The sequence below is a fragment of the Eptatretus burgeri genome, chromosome 3 (assembly GCF_056783735.1).
Source record: "Eptatretus burgeri isolate ZD-2024b chromosome 3, Ebu_testis_v1, whole genome shotgun sequence".
NCBI classification, from domain to species: Eukaryota; Metazoa; Chordata; class Myxini; order Myxiniformes; family Myxinidae; genus Eptatretus; species Eptatretus burgeri.
The window spans coordinates 53,548,387-53,571,665 of record NC_140963.1 but is presented as its reverse complement, the minus strand read 5'-3'; the positions used below and the strand labels follow the sequence as shown (position 1 = coordinate 53,571,665).

Genomic DNA, 23,279 nt, shown 5'->3' with positions numbered 1-23,279 from the left:
AATGGAGATGGGCCAGGCATCTGCCTGGGGGGTGGCCAGACGGAGGCTCCTGGAGTACCGGTGGAAAGTGGACGCAGTGATACGCTGCTCCAGCACATGCTCCCATTCCTGACCTGACCTACCTATAGCTGTATTTGAATCCACAACCTCTGGGAGTGCAGTCCATTGTCCATGTCACCAAATGGCCATCCACATTTCCTGGCTTAGGTTCTGTGATTTATGAATTAAAAGTGAATTTCCCTTCCCTTTGAGGTCATCTCTATCATCTCAGTAGAGATGACCTAATAAAGCCAGTCTCGAAGTCTGTCCGCCCGTCCGTACGTCCGTCCGTCCTTCCACAATCAAACCGAGTGGCGACAAATAACCAATAGTGGAATGGATTGAGGTCGATGAGACATGCACAACGATATAACTTTCAAGGTCGTCCAAGGTCGAGGTCAAGGTCACAAGGCTGTCAAAGTTGCGAAAATTGTCGATTTCAAATCATATCTCCTCCCTCATTTATCAAGAGAGATCAAATGTTATTAGTGATTCAGATACTATGGACTATTATCCAGAACAACACGAGCCATTTGTTTGAAATTTGCTCTCGTTCCGATTTTATAGCCCTTCAAACTTTGCTCTGATTCTTACATGTCCGGTGCTAATTTGAAGTGGTCATCCAGAGGCCGGCGCCAATCTCTGAAGATGCTCCGGGTCCTGCGCAAATTTTTGCATATTTTTACCCCGTATGGGCCATTCATAAAGTACATACAAAATGAGGGGGGTGGGTGGTTTAAAGCCCACGTACGGGCTGCGTACAGGGGTGGGTGGGTGGTACGACGGCTGCATACATACTTGATTAAAGTGGTGTCGGACTACATGAAAGTGTTTCAGAAGATGAGCCTGTCGTCATCGCAAGGGGGGAAAATATCCCCGTTCACAGGAACATTTTCGACGTGATGTTGAATCCGTGGACGTCAATAATTGTTCCATATTACTGTATTACCGTAGTTAATAATTACTGATGCATTTGAGATAAATCTACAGTTCATTGTAATCTTCAAGTATTGTGATGTGTTATGAGACACATATTGGGGTGGGTGGGTGGTCACTAGCCTGCATACAGAGGGGGGTGGGTGGTTTTGAAACCCGGAAGTAGAGTGTACGTACTTTATGAACTGCCCCTATTCCAGTCTGGCACAGAGTTACTTTTTGAACTTGTATTACCGTAGTTAATAATTACTGATGCATTTGAGATAAATCTACAGTTCGTTGTAGTCTTCAAGTATTGTGATGTGATATGAGACGCATATGGGGGTGGGTGAGTGGTCACTAGCCTGCATACAGAGGGGGGGGGGGGAGGGTGGTTTTGAAACCCGGAAGTAGAGCGTACGTACTTTATGAACTGCCCCTATTCCAGTCTGGCAAAGAGTTACTTTTTGAACTTTTTTGATTTAGGCAAAAATATGAGTTCTGCGGAGTTGTATTTTGATTTTGCTTCTGTCGACCTCTGGCAGAGATGACTGGCACTCCCGCTCGGGGGTATTTTTTATAATTTTGTCTTGTTTGTTTGTTTAATGTGCAAGGCATTGGAGGGAAAATGGGTGTCTGAGACTGGTCGACTGATGGAACAGCAGAAGCAGGAATTCAGAGAGCGAGTGTTGCAGGCCTATGGTGACCTGAAGAACCTGGATATTGCCAGTAACAGGTGCGTGGCTCTTTTTGAATAAGTTGGAAGCACTTTGTGTTTTGTGTAAGTGAAGCAGAGGAGGGCTGGCAGGGTGGCCTCGAGGTACGCACACTCACCTCCAAGCTGTCGAGCTTGGGTTCGAATCCTAACCCAGCTGTAAACTATCATCCTGGTGTTTCACAAGCAGGGTGATTCATCAATGTATGCCGTCCCTCGGGTGGACCTTAAACTGGGTGTCCTGTCTGCCGGCATTACTTGGTGGACATTAAGGATCTTGTGGTGTCCTTCATGAAGAGTAGGTGAGCTATTGTCGGCACCTTGGCTAAATTACCAATTCCTGCCCTGACATCCTGAGTCCGAGTGTTGACCTGACCAGGATAGTAGCCTCGTAACTGCTTTAGCAGCCCCAATGCTCTGCATAGGGCATTGTACATGATGATGGATGAAGCAGACGATTTTGACCACCCCAGAGGCCATTGGATTCCGTGACACTCCCTATTTATCGATCAACTTCCCGATTCGTACCGACCTAGGCGAACAAGCAGTCATAACGATGGGTGATCAAATTATCCCCATAGTCCTGTGTATAAATCGCTTGTAATTGACTGACTGGATTTCACACCATGAAACATCAAATGCTGTTTGAGTTTGAAGTCCCTTTTAAGTGTTTTAAAGTGTCAGGATATGCGAAACTTTATTTGTTTCATTTGCTGTTGTTGAGGTTGGACTGCTGCTTGTCACATAATGAGGGTGAAGTATGGACTTCTTCACACTCATGGGATGACAACGATCAAGAGAACAAACTGGAGGAGGAAGAAGAGGTCCCTCGTCTTGAAGAAAGTTTCACCATACACCTGGGTATGTGGTGCTGGGACACCGTGTGTTTATGTGAAAAAGGGTCAGAAACGAAGAATACAGCTAACTGCAATTTTTGGCATGATTTGGTTTGTTATGAATTTTATTTGAAGGTCGTTCGTATCATTGGTTCACGAAAAAATATTTTCACGAAAAATATAAGTGACCACTATATTCGTTATTGTTGTGTCTGTCTGTCTGTCTGTCTGTCTGTCTGTCTGTCTGTCTGTCTGTCTGTCTGTCTGTCTGTCTGTCTGTCTGTCTGTCTGTCTGTCTGTCTCTGTCTGTCTGTCTCTGTCTGTCTGTCTGTCTGTCTGTCTGTATGACTGTCTGTATGACTGTCTGTCCCGAGCATAGCTCCGTGGGTTTTGATCCGATCCTGATAATTTTGGTGGGAGGTTTATATCATGATCACGTTGTGTTTTCCTGAAAATGGGCGTGGTCCGCCCATTATGGGCGGACCACGCGCAAAAAACATGTGTTTTTAGGGGGTAGCCGATTTCAATTTGCATCTTCTCCAAGGGGTTTTATCGAATCTGACGGGTTTTGGTATTTGGTTAGCCCAATGGGACTTGCATAGCCCCCACGGAGCTCGATTTTTCATTTTCATCCCAAGGTCAAGGTCACAAGGTCATGAACTTAGAAAATTGTGATTTTAACATAAAAAATTTTCTTCTCCAAGGGGTTTGTTGAATCTGGCAGGGGTTTCGGTATTTGGTTAGCCCAATGGCACCTGCATAGCCCCACAGAGCTCGATTTTTCATTTTCGTCCCAAGGTCAAGGCCACAAGGTCACGAACTTAGAAAATTGCGAATTGTGTTTTTAGGGGGTAGCCAATTTCATTTTGCATCTTCTCCTCGGGGTTTGTCGAATCTGGCAGGGTTTCGGCATTTGGTTAGCCCAATGGCACCTGCATAGCTCCAAGGAGGTCGATTTTTTTTTTTTTTTTTTTTTTATTTTTTTAAATTTTTTTTAATTTTAGTCCCAAGGTCATGAACTTAGAAAATTTCGAATTTTGACATAAAAATCAGACGACCGCCCAAACTTTGAGAGCGAGGATGACAATATTTTTTTATGCATAATCTTGAGGTCATTCCCCACCTAAAGTCTTGAAACCATTTTTCTCTATCTCGAACACCTTGCCCGTGGCGCCCCCTAGAAGTTTGTTTTTACGCTGATTTCATCAAAGTATGGATAATCCAAGGAGTGTGAAATGCCATGTAGCCTATATGACGTTATATTGTTCCTGAAATGTTCCAGAGGAAGTTTTGCACCAAAGGTCATAATCCTTGACCTTTAAATTTCACAAAGGTCAAAGTTTTGGGAATCGAACCGGGTTTTCGACCTTCGACGAACTAACTCCATTAAGCTATAGCACGTATCCTGTTTCTTTATTTTAATGTCCACAACATTGTTTTGTGACCTTTAACGGTTATGCAAAGGTCAAATTTTGAAAGTTGTTGAACGAAACCGGGTTTTCAACATTTTGCAGCTAATAACCTGTCACTTGTACCACATCATGTTGATCATTTTTATAACTTGGTCAAACATTATCACATTGTCTCATCCTTGATTTCTGAAACAATCTACATCGTCAAATACCGCTCGTGAACCATTGTCGTCTTCAGACTTGTTTATATTTCTCGTTTCAATTGCGAGCTCTTGTTATTGGGTTATTTCTCTGAAATCAGCTCATAGAGTGTGTCCTGGTGTCCGGCCGTCTGTCCTTGTGTACGTCCGTCCGTTAACATTTGACAAAAACATCTTCTCACAAGCTCTTGACCAATATGGACCAAATTTGGGATGATGCATCAGGACAGTAAGGTCTCACGGGATTGTGTTCCCCATCCAGATCCGCCCATTTAATAAGGGCTAAAGGGGGTTTTGCCCCAGATTTTGGTATTTCATTCAAATATCTTCTCAGAAACCAACAACCGGATCTAGACCAAACTGGCCATGGGGCATGGTGACCATGCCCTAACCTAAAGTTGTGTTCCTGTTCCCCATGACTGTATCTCCCCTGGAAAGGGGGCCATGGCCTTCCTCCCCCAATCCCTCATTCACTAAAACATACTTTCCTCACAAACTGCATTACCGATATGGACCAAATTTGGTACGATCCATAAGGACAGTAAGGTCTCATGTGGTGTGCTTCCCATCTGGATCCTCCATCCCCTATAAGAGGCTGTAAAGGAGGGTTTCACTTCAAATTCAAGTAATTAATTTTTTAAATCTCAGAAACCGATAGCCAGGTGCCGACCAAACTCTACATGAAACATAAGGACCATGCCGTTAACTTAAGTTGTGCTCCCCATGACCGTACCACTTCAAGAAGGGGAGTGCCATGGCCCCTTCCCCCTAATCCCTCATTTTCACTCCACCTGTTGGGAAAATAACTGCCAGTCCCCCACGGGGCTATTTTTCATGACTCTCAAACAACATTTGAAGTGTTCGTCATTTTCATTGCTCGACTGAATACGATGTTTGAATCCACCTGTGGCCTGCTGGTGGTCTTTGTCATTATACTGCACAGTCACAAGATTTAGAAGCTTTAGAATGAATCGCCAAACAGTGCGACAAATGAAGACCATTTTAACAAGTGTCCACCATTCTATCCTCGCCGCATCTGTATCAGTCGAAGCTTACTTTTCAATATGGTGGAGAAACAAACGTCCTGTGATTGATGTAAATGCAGAACTTCAGTTGGTAATTTCCAATAATAATGTTATGTTTGTGGGGTAGATGAAGGGATTTCATAGGAGAGATAGTATTGTATAGAGTTGCTTGGCCCGTAGACGTGTAGGAGACTTCTCGATGTAAATTAAGTCGGGAAACTGTGAGCTTAAGTGTTACTCATCACCATGCGGGGGAGGGGGGGGAGGTGGTGTATTAATTAGATGGGGATTAAGGATAATTTTCCCCAGTATGTAATTGCCCCCCTGTGACTTTTCCCTACATTTTTGCATTTACAAGCCACCCATGAAAGAGTTGCATTTTTATAACCACAACCACCATTACAACTGAGCTGAATGAGCAAGCAGGCAAGAAACCCCACCTCCAAGGGTGACGGTGGGCAAAGTCATGCCTCCGAGGCTGATGATCGATGGGCGTGACATGAGTAGGAGGAAGGTTACGTGACATGAGAGAGGCCACGTTAGTCGGAGGACACGTGAGCCAGAGGAGCGAATGCACGAGTGGAGTTTGGTTTGAGGGAGGTGATCAGAGAAACCAGAGCATGTCTCGGAAAGAGAACGGGGAGGCAGGTCATTGCAGGAGGAGACAGACACAGTTGAAGACGAAGGCTCGAAGCGGGACGAAAGCGAGAGAGGCAGGATCGGCGGTCGAAAGAGCAGGGCATTCTGGCTGGCTTCCCTTTGACGCATGAAGAAGAGCGAGGTTGTAGTTGTGAGAGGAATGTGACTGGGACGGAGGATCTCGCTTCACTCACCTCTCGGCACGACAAAATAGCTGTGTGATTGTCGATTTCGTACTGAGGCAAATTGGCTGCATGCTGAGCAAGACACTGGCCATTGACTCTTGGCTGGTCATGAGAGTCAGACCTCGAAGCCTTGTGTATATCACCGAAGGGAGTGGCGCCATTCTGCAGAGAGTGGGATCAGCAAGTGCGCGCGGTCAACGAAGAAGCTACGTACACCGTGGTTCAGGAGCCCTGATGTCGAATATCACCTCACGAGTTACCTGACATAAGTTTCCTGCAGTGAAAGAGCGGCTTGGCGCCATTTTTGGGGTGTGTTTTCCACACTCTGACGCGGTTCGATCGTCAAGTCCTGAAAGGTCACTTCTGGCTATGGGGCATGGTGACCATGCCCTAACCTAAAGTTGTGTTCCTGTTCCCCATGACCGTATTTCCCCTAGAAAGGGGGCCACGGCCTTCCTGTGTTTGGTTTTGGCTGTGTGGACAATACACAAAAAGAAGGTACAGGTGTAACCTCAAACTTTCTCTCGAAGAGAAAGGGAGGATTTTTCTTTTCCCCTTGTTCATTTTTGTGTCTGAGTGTGGAGGCACCTCAAAATTAGAATTAGGTTTCGGTTATCTCACGTCTTGGTTCATTTTCATGATAATTGTTGATTTTCTGTTTAATAAATCATTATTTATTTGATTTGCTTGTGTCCGTATATCTGTTGTGGGTTTGAGAGTAAAACTCCTGTGCTGTGCAACCGCCCTGGTGAAGCACCTAGCATTTCCTTCCCGCACATGCCATTAAGCTCCAAGAATCTCGGCTGTAAGTCTCCAAGGGAGAACTGTTTGGTCATCCGTCCAGGGAGGGGCTAACCCTCTGGACACTGCAATAATTATGATGATGCTATGTCTTTTTTTTTTGTCTTAATTTATCATCGTTTGGAAAATCTTTACATAAGCAACAACAAAAGCAGGAGCTGTGATCCTCTCCAGGTGCTCAACAGAAGACCATGCATAACCTGCGGCTGCTACGTGGAGCTGCACTGGATCTGTGCCAGCCAAGACACCGCCGCCCTGGTGGCCTCCGAGCCCAGCGCTTACAAACTGCCCTGTCTGTCTACTCATCCAACCTCTCTGCCCTTGTGCTGCTTGTCGATGAGAGTATTGACCATGACAGTGGCATCAAGCATGGTCAGGGGTTGGGACTAGCAGAGTTTTTTGTTGTTGTTGTAGAAAAAAATGTTAACATGCATGGCTTTACAGGTTGTGCTGATAATGGGGGGGGGGGAGAGAAACACATTTTGTGGTCAGTGTTAATAGTCTGGCTGTTCGTTTAGTCATCAGGCTCGCTCGAATCATTGTCCCAACAGGTTCTTGAACCTCCAACTTTGCTCCATTTTGCCTTGTTTTCACAGAGTTTGCTGAAGTTTGCCAACAGTCGACTGAATTCCATTTCTCCACCGTGAAACAGCAACTTGAAACGCTGCAGAACGTTGTGCTTGTGGCAAACTCATGCCGACAAAGCCATGAAAGAGAAAAGGGAGGTACAACAAGCTGACAAGCTCTTTGTTTTGGCTGTACTGCCACTTTGCTGCTTTTTAGCCTGTCTCGCGCACAGCAGAAGACGTGCGTGCATCCGTGTCCAAGCTATTATCATCAAAATTTCAACAAACCATAATTTTGACAATATGGAGAACATTAATTAATAATTGGGTCATGTGAAAGAGCAAAGTCACAGTGAGTAGAAATAGGTCTCATCAGCCCATACTCTCTGCTGCGCTGTGTGAGACAACTGGATTTTTTAATAGCTTCTGTTTATTTATTTACCATTGAGCTTCAGTGAATGTCCAGGCCATAACTTTTTTACCATTTGATATTTTATCATCAATTTTTGAACAAACCTTTATTATGAGAACGATCGAGTACCTGCCCTACGGGCGATCTTGTTCCCAAGCATGCAACACATTCTTCCCACACGTACCTTTATTTGGGTAGTGGAGAGGCAAATTTTTTTTTTTTTTTTTAAACTTCCTCTTGTTCACCGCCTATACCAATGAGCGATTTGCAACAAAAAAAATCAAATATAGAATACAGATTCTTTCATTCACTGCCTATGCAAATAAACGATTTGCAAATAGAGGAAAAAAACAAAACTAAGAATGTAGATTCATTAGTTGCCTCCTCTTGTTCACCGCCTATGCTACCCGGAACTTCGACGCAGGAGGAGGCCAGACTGAGAACGGACGCTGCAAACATCGAAATTTAAAATACCTTCCACTGTGTAAATCAAAAGGCATCTGTTGCATATAATAATGATTCTCCTTGTAAACGGTAATGGTTTCATCACAGCTTTAATTTGCAAATCACCACAGCACGGCCTTTTTATCTCAAACGCCATCTCTCTCTGTCTCTCTCTGTCTCTCTCTGTCTCTCTCTGTCTCTCTCTGTCTCTCTCTGTCTCTCTCTGTCTCTCTCTGTCTCTCTCTGTCTCTCTGTCTGTGCACCATCCACACAGCCAAAACCAACCATCACTTCTGTTCCCGATGACGTCACTGCCGTTTCCCAAACGTGTAAATTGTAAACATAACATTTTCCCCATGTAATTGAAAACCTCACCGTGGAAAACAAAACATCCCGCTGTGTAATTCAAAATTGTAATTCAAAACGCCTCACTAATGTGGGGACGGTAATGGTGGAGAGTTGTATTACCCTCCCCCACCTGGAGCGGTGCTGCACGATTCACATTTCCACAGAGAATTTACTTATTTGCTCCCCCCCCCCTAAAACACCCCCACCACCCAAGACCACCAGCAAAGATAACCACCAGCAAAGGGTCATGCTGATCCGATTTAGCAAGCCTGGATGTAATTGGCTCAGAACTGTAGGAGCTGGGCCATCTTAAGGCATCGGCACACTGGGCAGTTGCCCAGGGGCCCCACGATTCTCGGGGCCCCATGCTGCCATATCGTTTGAGAGATCTCTTGGCAGAGTGGATAATTACTTGACCTCTCGCTGGAAAGGCCTGGGATTCAAATCCCTTTTCAAATTATCTATCTATAATTCCAGCAGTGTGTGTGTGTGTGTGTGTGTGTGTGTGTGTGTGTGTGTGTGTGTGTGTGTGTGTGTGTGTGTGTGTGTGTGTGTGTGTGTGTGTGTGTGTGTGTGTGTGACTGCCGTTTCTCGACAACCGCTGGTCCGATCTCATTGAAACTTGCCAGGTATATTGCTGGGGACCTGAGGATGTGCCTTTTCAAGGTTTGATATTAATTGGACAAGTGCTTCCCAAGTTATGGCCATTTATTTACCAAACCAATGATAGACACGTTGTTGCGTGGGCGTGGCCGATGGGAAAGGGAAGCTCAGCCGTGTTCGCCATTAGAGGTTACAACGTACGGGCTTCCGGATCCATTACGGGTTAAAACGTACGGACTTCCGGATAATGATGACTTCGTGTATTCTAATAACACTGGTCAACAACAAATTTGTTGTCTGCATTTTTAAAGCTTATTTAGGACGAATCTGATGCGCTGAATCCAAAACTCACATTAGTTTTGTTCAATCAGGTCAAGTTTTTGAGATATGGCCACATGTCGTTTTTTACATTTTTGTTCACATGTACGCATGTGTGGAGCATTTTAGAAGAAGTTGGTGGGGGTAAAATGTCATGTCAAATTATTGTTTTGATTGGAAATAATTATTTTAATGACAAGAAGTATTCAGGTACGATAGTTCTGGGTGATTATGTCGAAAAGGGATCAGTTTGAAGTCATAAAACCTCAAAATCTTCCAAAAATTGGTGAGGCAAAGCATAAAGTTCGTGGATCAAAACTAAAGTTAATGGGGCAGATTTTGTAATAATGTGATACAAAAAAGTTGTATTTCTTGAAATAACGAACTCTGAAGAATGTACAATTCCTACATGCGCCAATTTATGACATGCGCTTCTGCTCAAGCTTGGAGTGCCACAGTACGAACCCAAAGATTGGAGACTGTTCATTGACAGCAGCAAGCGATCACTGAAATGTGTTCTGCTACACAACGGCAACCAGTTTGCCCCTGTACCCATCGCTCACTCGACTACACTGAAGGAGAAGTATGAAGCGGTGAAGTACGTGCTGGAGAAAATTGGTTATGATCAGCATAAGTGGTTTATTTGTGTTGACCTGAAGATGGTGAACTTTTTGTTGGGACAACAGTCTGGCTTCACCAAGTACCCATGTTTTCTGTGCATGTGGGATAGTAGGGACCGTGCTCAGCATTACACGAAGAAGGACTGGCCTGTGCGGGAGGAATTGGTGCCATGCAAAGAAAGGAACGTCATCAACGACCCTCTGGTGGACAGAGACAGAATACTCTTCCCACCGCTGCACATCAAGCTCGGCTAAATCAATCAGTTCACCAAGGCTCTGGACAAAGATGGTGACTGCTTCACTTACTTGTGCCAGGCTTTTCCAGGATTGACCATGGAGAAGTTGAAAGCTGGCATCTTTGATGGTTCTCAGATCCGTCAGCTCATCAGAGATCCAGAGTTCAAAAACTCAATGAACGAAGTGGAACTGGAAGCGTGGAAGACATTTGTTTTGGTAGTGAAGAACTTTCTTGGCAACAATAAGGCCAGAAACTACGCAGAACTTGTCAACAACATGCTGACTGCTTTCAGAAACCTGGGCTGCAACATGAGCATCAAGATGCACTACCTATTTTCACATATGAACCGGTTTCCTGAGAACCTGGGTTCAATGAGTGACGAGCAGGGGAGAGATTCCATCAGGACATGAAGGAGATGGAGACCAGGTATCAGGGTCGCTGGGACGCAGTCATGATGGCTGACTACTGTTGGAATCTGAAGAGAGACCTCCCTGCCGCTGAACATTCCAGGAGTTCAAAGAAACGGAAGTTCAAGCCCTGAAGTTTGAACAGTGGTGACACAACATGCAATTTACTTGTACTTACCTTTATCAATGCCCACCATTCAGATGACAGTAATCGATGTTTCTATCATGTAATCAATAAATGTTGTTGGCAAAACATTTTTTTTCTTAAAAACATGTTTAGGATGATGTGTGTTGACAAAAATCAGCTGATAATGCCACAAAAATGTAATTGATTTTGTCACAAGATCTGATTTTTTCAAATCAACTTAGCACAAAAACCTGACCTGATGGAGAGAAACGGATGCCATTTCCTGATTCAGCAGTGCCAGAATACCCTAATTCACTTGTAGAAATCTAGACAACATTCAGAAAGTAAAAAATTGTTGACCAGTGTAATTTCTCGATGTCTTATGCGCATTTATAGATAAACACAATGCCCCAAGTTATGATCGTTTTCATATTAGCCGGTGTATAAATTTCGGTAACATCAGAGTGCGGGTATGCTCCGAACCAGGAAGTAAATTTTTTTCTCTCTCTTCTCTTTTTATTTTTCCTTGCCACGACATTGCGAAAAGATAAAATACGTTGGCGCTAATTGAATAATTGGGTATTAAAACTGCATTGCGAATAATCGTAACTGCGAATAATATTCGAACTTCCGGGCCACGCACGTACGGGCACTCGAGAGCGAAGAAACGGCCTGCGTGGTTGTTGTTTGTTGCTCGCGGTTTGAATATTTATTTATTAAATTTTTTTTTTTTTTTTTACGGGCACGTACTAGTATTTATAATATAAATAATTTGTGCATAACTATCTGACATGTTATTTCTTATAATGTTGTTAATCTGCAATAATATTGTATTGTTTACACAAAATATTGTATTGTTATAATGTTGTTATTGCATAAACAATACAGTATTATTGCAGATTAACAACATCATAGGAAATAACATTTGATTAATCCTTGCTTTACAGCATGTTTTTTTATGTTGAAACATTTATTTTGTGGAAAGTACCAATAAATCTATAGGCTTAATTTTATTGACCGTTTACATTTTTATTTCCGTGGGTAGGGGCCCCAGTGCATTGCTTAGTCCAGGGCCTACAATGCTGTTAAGACGGCTCTGTGTAGGAGTATCGCGACAAACAAAGACCAGTCCGTAAATTATGGTAACGTTATGGAGAGAAAAAATAATAAAATGTAAAAAATTTTTTTAGCTGTTTTTGTTTAATGTTTGATAAAAGTTTAGTTTGAGTACAAAGCTGATATGGATGGGCTTTGCATTGAGATACTCTCCAGTTGTGACTTATTTTTGTTTTCCATATTAAACTTAACTTATGGTACAAGGGAACTTCACCTGCAACAGTCTCAATCAAGAGTCACCTTGTGGTTGAAACGTTGGAGCTGAAACTTTGTCCTCAGACAAAAATGTCCCATTGTTTGAGCTTGTGTAGTATTCACAATTCTGTAATCTTGGTTCATCATCGAATGCAACACCCTTGAGCTTGAATTGTAATGAGCAGAAAAGACATCATGATTATGAATGGATAATATGTGGAAGCCTCGAACAAGGAAAGGAAACGTCGATAGACAGAACTTTAAGCTATGGGTAGAGTTAAGAAAGTGAGGTGGCATTCCCTTATTGGCTGACTGTTTTGATACAGCTGAGGTCGTCGACCTACGGCTGAGGTTATAGTGTTGCGGGCCGGGTATCGGCAACAAGCACGACCGCAAGATGGAGCTGCAGAGTCGACTCCACAAAACGCCCGGAATTTATAGGTCGTCACTCCGGAGCCAACGGGTCCCTTATCGGACCGAAGATCGCCAAGAGGTCGACCACGTGGGGTAGGGTCGATTGCCAATTTCAATTTACCTAAATACCCACGTTGTCCAAACTACCGGGGAAATTCACCCTCGACGGCTCTCGTACGAGTCAAGCTGTTAACGTGCCCGACCCGTGCGCAACCCGAGTGGACGGTTGCCGAAGTTCCGTCGGTCCGGATGTACATTTACAGCGGCAACAGCCTTTATAATTCGCCAACACTCATCACGCTCAGCCAATGGAAGAAACACATCAACGAACTGATACATTTAACAAATGTATTTATTTATAATGTGGCAGGGGAGCACGCAAGAAGGCTGAGTTAACTGAATACTGAAGGAATAGCAATTTATGTACAAGCACCTATGTGCAGTTTTACTTAATAGACTGGCGCCACAAACACACGTACACGTACACCCAAGAACCGGTGGCCACAGCCTTTACTGAGGCCTCCAGCTCAGAGGGAAAGGTGAGCTGAAGACCAGAGCCTTCCTCCGACCTGTCCGCCTTGTGCGGGTACGTTGAGCTGGCGGGGTGGCAGGACTCGGACCTTTCGCGTGTGAGGCGAACGTGATAACCACTTGTGTCAGGCGAACGTGATCACCACTCGTGTCAGGCGAACGTGATCACCACTCGTGTCAGGCGAACGTGATCACCACTCGTGTCAGGCGAACGTGATCACCACTCGTGTCAGGCGAACGTGATCACCACTCGTGTCAGGCGAACGTGATCACCACTCGTGTCAGGCGAACGTGATCACCACTCGTGTCAGGCGAACGTGATCACCACTCGTGTCAGGCGAACGTGATCACCACTCGTGTCCCCAGTTTCTCTCTCCTTGCTCACCGACAGAGACACGGCGCGCGACCGACTTGCTGTTCTTGCGGAGGAAAGATCTCTCGTCGTCCGATCGCGCCGCACCCTTATTCACCCTGTCCAGGGGGGAAGGTGACGCTTCCCCCCTCCCCACTCTCCCTCACTGGATGGTTTTGGCACGCAGAATCGCTCGTCGCCCCGTCATTGGCCAAAACGAGTGGCAAGTCCGTCGATTGGCCTGGGGGGCGTGGTGATGTCACGCGGACCGCCTTTCTCACCGTCGCGGGATCTGATTGGCTGAGCGGCGGCCACCTCACTCGTAGCATGCTGATTGGTCGCGGGCCGCCGCGAGGCTCCTCCTTGAACTCCACTCACTATGGCGTCGGCCAGAGCGAGGTGAAGGTGAGGGTGATGCTGGCGTTGTTGTAGTTTTGAGGATTTAAAAATAAAAGAAAACCCTGACTATCAAAGTAACTCACAGCGCATGTACATTTATTCACCCATTAAACAAGGGACGGGGACCCTAACTAAAAACACGTACTTACCGATATAACTGTTCTATAGGACCTGTATGTTGAGTGCTCACGACTTCCAGATTCGCAACAATAGAACCACCCTTTTGCAAAGGAGGAGAGGAGATGGTAGAAAACCTTGATGAAGAACAGAATCCAGCTGATGATCCAGTCAGATGGAAAAAATCAGTCGATCATTTACAAATTACTGAAGCTCTGACTTGGGGTGTACAAATATTTCAATGTTTGCTCTTAAAACAAAGTAAAGTGTGAAGTAGAATTGGTATCAATTACACGTTTTTAATTTGAATTTAGTGCATTTTGAATATTTGTTACTGGCTGTTCAATCAATCGGTGTATGTTCAGTCTTTTCTGTCAACGTTTGACAGATAAAAGACACACAGCAGACCCGAGTGAGCAGAAGAAAAGTGTGGAAAAAAATCTACATAACGTGTCTCCAGGTCAGACTTCTTGTTGGTTTTGCTTTCTTGGCCTTTGCCCCTATGGCGAAAAGGCAGCCCAAGATTATAAAGCTCCATTTTCATGTGAAATATGGTAAGATAGAATGCGTATCAATGCACATGGGATCATCTATGTTATGTATGCAACAGAAAAAGGGAGGGAAATTGAGGATGGGGGGGGGGGGGCTAAATGAGAAAATAAAAATTTGGCCCATCGTGCCTGTGCTTTATTTGGCCCATCGTGCCTGTGCTTTATTTGGCCCAACACATGATTATGATGGGAATATGTAAGGTGGGGAGAGAGAGGGGGAAGGGGAAGTGGGTGGGGGGGGGGGAAGAAGGTGGTCAAAAATAAATTCTGCCACATTTGCATACATAAATAGATGGCCACAAAAACCTGCAGGAGCTATGTTTCTGCTTAACCACAGCCTTGTCACAACCTCTTTAAAAGGTTCCTAGCTAAAGGTTGCATTGGTTTTAAGAGCTTACCTTTCAAGGGTGCAATTTCACTTTTGGGAGAGGAAGTGGAGACCCTGAGAGACCTGCTTTGTTCTCCAAAAACCCTCGGCATGTCATGTGGATTAGCATTCGGTTTTGCATTGCAGAGCGAAGGCACGAATTTTTGCTTTGCGTCTTGGAACGGTGCCGATCTGTCCGCTCGGCTAGCAAGCTAAAATCTGTACATTGAAAAAGCATCTTTAAGTGATTTTTTTTTCTGACTATTTCCACCCTAGGTGATGTGTATGTGACGTGGCACTCGAACCTGGCAGAAGTGCAAGTAATATTTCACTTGTGCGTGGATGACGAGGTACAGTCGGGCCGCATGAATGCCCGACATCCCAGCATCACAGGCCTCAGGAATATCATAAAGGTTTGAGCATCTGTTGTTCTGGAATAAATGTTATCTTCTTCATACAACACCTTTTAAACTCTGCTACATTGTTACCCAGCTACCTCTGCAATCAGTTTTTAGCCCGAAGATAATAAAAAAGGCGAACATGGTGGAGTTGCTCCATTCATCAATAACTTAATTTCCCACTGCCCCTGTACTGACCTCACACCTCCCAACCCCCAGGAGTGCTTCTCGATGCGACTTCTTCTCTGCTCCCACCTCTTGGTCATCTGTGTGTTCTGTGTGTTGTACCGTCCTCTTAACAGGGACGACTCCATCTACATCCCTCTCTCAAACAACATGGACAAACTTTTAAACAATCATCCCAACTCATTTCCTCATATGTGGTGATTTCAATTGTCACCATGCAACTTGGCTCGTTGGCGCCTCTCTCACAAGCCATGGTGCTTCAGCAAAGGACTTCTGTGACTCCATGGGACTGACTCGATCTGTACACTTTCCAACCCAGATTTCTCCTAATGGCAAATCCTCCCTTCAGGGACTTGATGACAAACTTCTCAGCAAATGTCTCCAGCTCTTCCTCTGCTCCAATTGGTTCATCTGATCATATGCTTGTGAAAGTCAACATTTCTCTGCCTATTCTCAGCATGTTTCCTCAACGGTGAGTCTGGCATTTCACTCAAGCAGATTGGCAGGGACTGAAAGCAGCCATCTCTCCTCAGGACTGGTCTCCCATATCTACTGCCCCTGATGTTAACTCAATCTGGGAATCCTTCCAGAGAAACTTATGAAACTTACTTGCTCGTTCTCGCTCTCTCGCTCTCGCAGATTAATCCCATCTCGTTTTCCATTATCCTACCCTTATTTCCGTCCATGGTACACTGAATATTGTGGTGAGGCAATTGCCTTCCCTTCCTCGTCGGCAAATCCGACCGAAGGCAATCTCGATGCATGCCAAAAAGTCTGCAACAAGTGTGTCCACTCTCAGGAGAGCCAGAAAACAACATCTGTCCAACCTCAAGATTGAAGTTTCAAACTCTTCTCCTGCTAAAACCTGGTGATTCCTTACTAAGTCTGTCACTGGAGTATGCTCCCCATCCAACCATTCCCTCTCTTCAAATGGCACCACAGCTGAATCTTCTCGTGAGAAGGCTGAATGTCTCAATTCTGTGTTTACTTCCAAACCTTGTGTCCCCAACCCCCGACTCTCAGTATCCATTCTTCCCTGTCGTACCCAACTGCTCCTTGATTCTGTGTTTTGCACCTGAGAAGGAAGAGAAGCTTCTTTTAACCCTCGACTCTGACTGCTCTGCTGGACTGGATGGTATCAGCTTGCGTGTCCTAAAAACCTGCTCTGCTGCTCTTGCGCATCCTCTCTCTGCCCTTTGCATCCTGTCAGGTGCAAAAACTGATCCCCTCAACTACAGACCTGTCAGCTGACTTCCAATCATCAGCAAGGTCATGGAATCCATCATCACATCACCAATTTGGTTTCAGACCTGGACATGTTGTGTCTACTCACCCAGCAATGGATAGAGCCTCTCAATGTCAGACATGAGATTAGGGCCGTCTCTGGACAAATCTCATGCTTTTGATAGTCTGGTATCCCACTATGCTCTCCAAACTGTCTGCCGGTCGAATCCAACGCAAACAAATGGCTTACTGACTGACTTCCTCCACTCTCGTAGACAATGTGTGGCACTCAATTGAACCCATTCATCTCCTCTCCTTGTCGAGGCTGGTGTGCCCAAAGGCAGTGTTCTTGGCCCAGTCCTTTTCCTGATGTTCATCAATGATCTCTCTGACTCTGGAAAATCCTCTATCTTTTTGCTGATGACTCCATGCTCTGCCATGACATCCCTCAGCCTTCAGACAGGCAGGCAAAAGCCTCTTCCCTCTCTTCAGACCTTAAAAAAATAAAAAACCCCAAAAACCCACAAGCTGGTCAAACACTTGGAATGTGTCTTTCAATCCTGACAAATCTCACACTCTTACTACCTCTCTCCGAAAGGACCATCTGGAAAACACCCTCCCCCCTCATCTACTTTCTTCACATTCTTCTTGAGGAAGTTCAGTCACTCAAACTACTGGGCATCTCTATCAGCTATGATTTTTCTTGGACAAACCACATTTCAAAATTGGCCTCAAAAACCCTCCACTGACTGGGCATCCTCCATCATACGAAGTCCTTCCTTTTCACACCTGAACTCATGTCCACCTGCAAGGCCTTCATCCGTAGCTTGGAGTACTGCTCTCCCCTCTGGGCTGGCTCCCCTGCCTCATATTTTGCTCAGCTTTACGCCATGAAACCAAGGCCTTCAATATCATTGGAATCTCTCACTTTAAAGCTGAGTCTATCACTGCACCATCACAGAATGGTCAGTGTCTGTTTTCTTCTGCTTCCTTTCTGGTATTTCACTCTCTACTCTTCCTTGCTTTGTCCCCCCCCCCCCCAGGTTTCTGCAGGGCTCACACGGGTCACCAACAACCCTCTTTCTGGTGAAACTACGTAATTCCAGAATCACTGCTCACCTTCACTCATTTGTTCCTCTTATTTTCCCACCTGTGGAACCAACATCCACATCCTCTTCAATCTCATTCTTCCCTCCAGGTCTTCAAGATAGCTATTTACCACCATCTCAGATCCCCAATCCGAAACCATGATTTCTGGGTTTTTTCCTGCCCTTGTTAACCCCACCCAAATCGCTCCTCCTGATTTTCCAGTTTCCCTCTTTGGAGTTTCCTTCGGTATCCATTTTGTCCACTCCATGCATGCGTGTTCTATGTCCTGTTTTTTTTTCTGTTACGTCCTGATCCGATCACTGTACTAGCTCTTCTACGAGTCTCGGGTATGTACACAAGAAAAAAAAAATAATCGTTCCAGATTTGTTTTTCATTTGTGTGGCCATCATTTAAAGCGCAACAGTCTGGCTATAACTATTATTGTCTTACCAACTGGAAGCTATCCAAGTGGTGCTTGATTTGCATAATGGTCGAGGAAAACTTGTTTGTTCACGGTTCGTTTTTGGTTCTGTTCGCGAAAAAGGTTTGCTGTACCTGTGACACCACAACCCTCACTCTTCCTCTGCTACTCGTACATGAGATGTCTGAAGTAAGTGGAACTTTGTTGCTTTGGACCTGTTCATGCATGTGATGGGGAAAATACTTGTGTATTTTTTTAATTCCTCCAAAATGAACATTCATGGTACCGTTTTAATTAGTTGTGACACTACAGGGTTAAATGTAAAAACTACACTGTTGCTATTCATGTTCTCGCCTGCTTTGTTTGTAGGAGATGAGTGTGTCTTGGTGTCTCAAGCGAGCAGAACTGGTCTTCAAGTGTGTCAAAGGTATGAAGCTTGAGAAAGCGAGCATAGTTTGCTCCTTGCTCACACCACTGTCCTGCAATTACATTGACAAAAGCAGCAATTATCAATATGTTTTCTATGTATCTGTTGGAGGATGTCCCATCACATCAGACGAGTCCGTCATGCAAAAGGTCTCCCCAAAATAAGCATCCACTTGAGTTCCCGAGTCTAAAATGTATACTGGCCGAGCAATGCACAGCGAAGTCCATCTTGCCTTTGTGGGCCCATGTTTGGCTGTGAAAAGCACGTGACATTTCACAGCCAGTCAGGAATTCTCAGTGGCAGCACACGTTGTGGCCTCCACTGAAATTGCTGGGAAATCATATGAAGTTGCAATTGCTGATAGACTCATGTTAGTAGGAGAGCTGGCTGAGTTTCATTCTCAAAGTTGCGCCCAAAGGGTTCATTGATCTCATTGGCCAGTGAAGACCATCCGATTTATAAAAAGTGATTTCAGTGCGGCTTTCTCGGGGTTAAGGATTATTTGATCCTTCAAGTAGACCCTTCTAGCCCTTCCAATCTAAACATCGCGCCCAAACTGCCCTTTCGGTATTTGGACACATAGTGTGAGATGTGTTTTAATTACATTTGTTAAGAAGTTTTAATCCCTGGGGTTAACGGATAAGAAAGGGCTAATTAAGTGTTCATTAAGAGTTCAATCTCAATTTGGCGCCCAACACCTGTTCTGATCTCATAAGATTGCTTTACCCATCCACCAACTAAATTAATCACTTAAGAACGATTTTTGTCTGGGGTTTATGGATAAGAAGGGTCTTGAGGGCTCAGGGGTCTTTAAATACCCCTTGGAAAAATAATTTGATTGAGCTGATGTCCATTCATTTACATGACGGGGGGGGGGGGGGGGGTCTATAGATAGTTACAAAAAACAAATTACAACCATTTAAGAAACCATATTGCCTGGGATTAATGAATAAGAAAGGACTAATTAAGGGTTCATTAAGGGTTGAATCTCAATTTGGCACCCAACACCCGTTCTGATCTCATAAGATTGCTTCACCCACCCACCAACTAAATTAATCACTGAAGAACGATTTTTGTCTGGGGTTTACGGATAATAAGGGTCTTAAGGGCGCAAGGGTCTTCACATAGCCGGAGAAGGAAACACGAGAGGCAGAGGGCACATTGAGATAATGAAAAAAAAAGCGATGACGTGGGTGTAGTCTATGTTGATTCTAATGTGTATTGTAATATATGTGGCACGATGATCATCAAACGCAAGTGATATAAAGGCAAGATGAACACACAACATTCTCAGTGAAATCGATTTGATATACACTGATGGGCCATGTTGTGATAACCGGGGGACAATTCAACACATCGGGGGTCGAAAAATGAACATAGCATAAGGAAATTGAAAGTGAAGAGGGTGACTATACGATGCACTGTCACTGTCATTATGAGTTTTATTAGGTTACTACAAAATATCATCCCTGTACTAACACTCAGAGGGAGATGACATGACAATGCCGTAAACACAGAATGATATAAGAAATCTGTCGAATGTGCTCGAAGATGGGTCTACGTCTGGTACACGAACAGATGCATTTTTTAACAAACTCCAGATGCATGTCTCGACTCCACTTCTGAACTGTTCTCTGAATCAGAGCCAGCCATACGAATAATATGATAGGTTATCAAAAACTAAACGTGGTACATATCAGAGACTATAACGAATAAAAATTACTGACCATTCAGGTCAGGTATGGGAGCATGTGCCAGAACAGCGCATCGCTGCGTCCACTTTCCGCCGGTACTCCAGGGGCCTCCGTCTGGCCATCCCCCAGGCAGATGCCAGGCCCATCCCGATCTCCTTGAGATGATGGTCAACCTGCTGTAACCACGAGGCATGTGGTCGGCCCACTGGCCACCTCCACTCATGAAACTCCCTCGCTGAGAGAATCTGGTGAGCAGGATCAGCGTCAGGAAAACGAGCCACATGTCCATACAGCCGCAGCTGATGCTCACGGACTATGCAGGTAACAAATCTCATCCGAGTCTCTCTCAGCAACCGCTCGTTGGACACAAAATCCGACCAGCGATAACCAAGGATTCTCCGAAGAGACCTGGTACCAAAGGAATTAAGTCTCCGTCTCAGATCCTTGGTCAGAGTCCAAGTCTCGCATCCATAGAGCAAGACTGGAAGTACCAAGGACCTGAAGACTCGGACTTTCGTCCTCCCGCACAAGTACCGGCAGCGCCACACCCCATGATCCAGTGAATCCATGACTCCCCAGGCCCGACTTAGACGTCTATTGACCTCTGACTCACAGCCAGCAGAGACATGAATATCACTGCCAAGGAAAGTGAATCTCTCCACGACCTCAACATCCTCACCACAAACAGACACAGACAGGACAGCAGCATCCAAGAAGTCACCGAAAGCCTGGATCTTAGTTTTGACCCAAGAAACCCGTAATCCCAGCGGCTCCGACTCCTCATTTAGCACCTCGAGGGCCCCCAAAAGGATGTCTAAAGTCTCCGCAAAGATGACTGCATCATCTGCAAAATCAAGGTCCGAGATCTTGACATTCCCAAACGATGCACCACAGCTTGATCTCTTCGACATCCTCCCTAAAATCCAGTCCATACAAGTGCTGAAAAGTGTGGGGGCAAGTACACATCCCTGAAGAACTCCAGTAACAACTGGAAATAAGTCAGAGATGGTACCACCACACTTCACAGCACTCTCAGTACCAGAGTAGAGTTCAGACATCAGATTGATCAGTTTTGGTGGCACCCCACGAAGACCAAGAATCCTCCAGAGGACATCCCGATTCACTGAATCGAACGCTTTACAGAGATCAACATAGGCTGCAAGCAGCCCCTGCCGAAACTCTCGTCTGCGTTCGGTGAGGACACGAAGAGCAAGGATACGGTCAATCGTTGACCTCTTTGGTGTAAAGCCTGACTGCTCTGGACGCATTATAAAGTAAAAATAACTTTGAGGATCTCGGCCCACCTAAACAGGCTTGACATTTCAGGTATTTTGGCTCATTCACCCTTCAGAATTATCACTATCATGATCATTTATCGTCATAGTCATCGTCATCATCATCTTCACTTCTTGCTTCACCTTCAGATGATGAATCTATCATCAGATCATCCATTCTGGACGGATCACCGTCAGCATCCATTTCAACTGGTATTTCTGGAACCAGCACCTGGGGCAGTTGATGTCCATCAAACCAGATGACTCGATAGTGACCATCAACGATTTCCCATCCCGCAGTTGGAGATTTTGGTATGGTAGCTAGGTGGGAACTGCCCCACAATGTAGCCACAAAACCAGTCCTTACACTATGTGGCCACAACTCAGCTGAGCAAGGCGGGATGCTGCTGCCTTCAATGCTCTTCAGTTTGTCGAACGGTCGCATGGAATTCGATTTGCGGTTATATGTGCGATTGACAACATCGAATCAGTAGTTGTTCAGCGTCGTGGTCTTTTTCGCACCGTACATGAGGCAGATGAACTCCTCGAGGACGGCAAACATTTCATCGTCCGGCTCTGTCGCTGAGGGATGAAAAACCCCGAATGAACTTGTCGTGGGCACACATTATATCATACGGCCGTTTCTTCCCTTTCCTTGCGAATGCTGATGTGTCGTCACATCCCGTGAATGCATGCAGGCCAGGCAGAGCTGCGCACACATCTGGACCGATTTGCACCGCTACATTTGTAATGTTCATGTAGCGTCGATTATCCTTACTGGACGTCCCAACTTCCATCCAAATTGTACATGTAAATCGATGAACATGATGAAGGAGAATCACCAGTATGTTGGTGTCCGAGGCACGTACTACAATGCCGCCATCTTGACAATCAAGGTCAGCCACTGTCAAATGGAAGCACAATCTCGTGTCTGCCTCTGGGTGATTACAGATCAGATCTTGAATTAATTCTTTCTGCACTCCACCATTCACAACAGAATACTTGGCACATTTACCGTTGACACCGAAGAAAACGATTCTTCATTCCAGAATGTGTCGGTACTGCTCCCCAGCCCAGTCATCCATCATGAATTCCGGTAGACCTCTCTTGAAGGAACTCGATTTCAGAGCTTTCTCAATGTTCTTCGGTCTTATCTGGTCCGGGCCACTGATAACGTAACGTTGCTCTTCGGCTCCTCGTCTTTCCCGTTCGCAGTCCTTAATAGAAGGTTCCTCGTAAGTGTCAAACGCTATGTCTATACGTTTTGACTGGTGGGATGAGGCTGCAACGAGGATACCCCGTGACAGACCACCTTAAGTCGGGGGTAGGTTTGGTTGTCGGCAGTGAAGGAGAAAATTTCCATCTAACAGATGTACCTTCACATCATTCGGATGGCCGTGATCAGGTACTGTTTTCTCCAGCTTGTCAAAAAGGGCGCTCTTTGCTGTATGCACCATTGAACCATCGCGCTTACACATAGACAGCGGCACAGGTGTGAGTGGAAATGTGAAGAGGAATTCGAGGTCCACTTCGGCCTTGGCCGCGATGAAGGCTAGTCTTCCGAGCAACTGGCTTGTACATTTCAGTTCTGCCTCCTTTGAGTTCTGTGGGGCACGTCGGTTGGTTACGCACTGTTTCACGAATGTCAAAAGTTTGTTGTGGGTAATAGGTCAC

General features: G+C 45.1%; 1 protein-coding gene across 7 annotated transcripts in view; it reads left to right on the top strand.

The window, feature by feature from the left end:
• Window positions 1-23,279, top strand: part of FERRY3 (FERRY endosomal RAB5 effector complex subunit 3) — a 108,062-nt gene that overhangs the window by 68,125 nt on the left and 16,658 nt on the right. For 6 of the 7 annotated variants that reach the window (XM_085873384.1, XM_085873382.1, XM_085873385.1 and 3 more), the window contains exons 6-13: window positions 1,569-1,690; window positions 2,394-2,530; window positions 6,942-7,139; window positions 7,364-7,492; window positions 14,363-14,434; window positions 15,169-15,305; window positions 18,334-18,399; window positions 18,580-18,637. In XM_085873384.1, the coding sequence (XP_085729510.1) occupies window positions 1,569-1,690; window positions 2,394-2,530; window positions 6,942-7,139; window positions 7,364-7,492; window positions 14,363-14,434; window positions 15,169-15,305; window positions 18,334-18,399; window positions 18,580-18,637 (919 nt within the window). The remainder of the gene's footprint in view (window positions 1-1,568; window positions 1,691-2,393; window positions 2,531-6,941; window positions 7,140-7,363; window positions 7,493-14,362; window positions 14,435-15,168; window positions 15,306-18,333; window positions 18,400-18,579; window positions 18,638-23,279) is intronic. The other variant, XM_085873388.1, reaches the window with a different exon arrangement.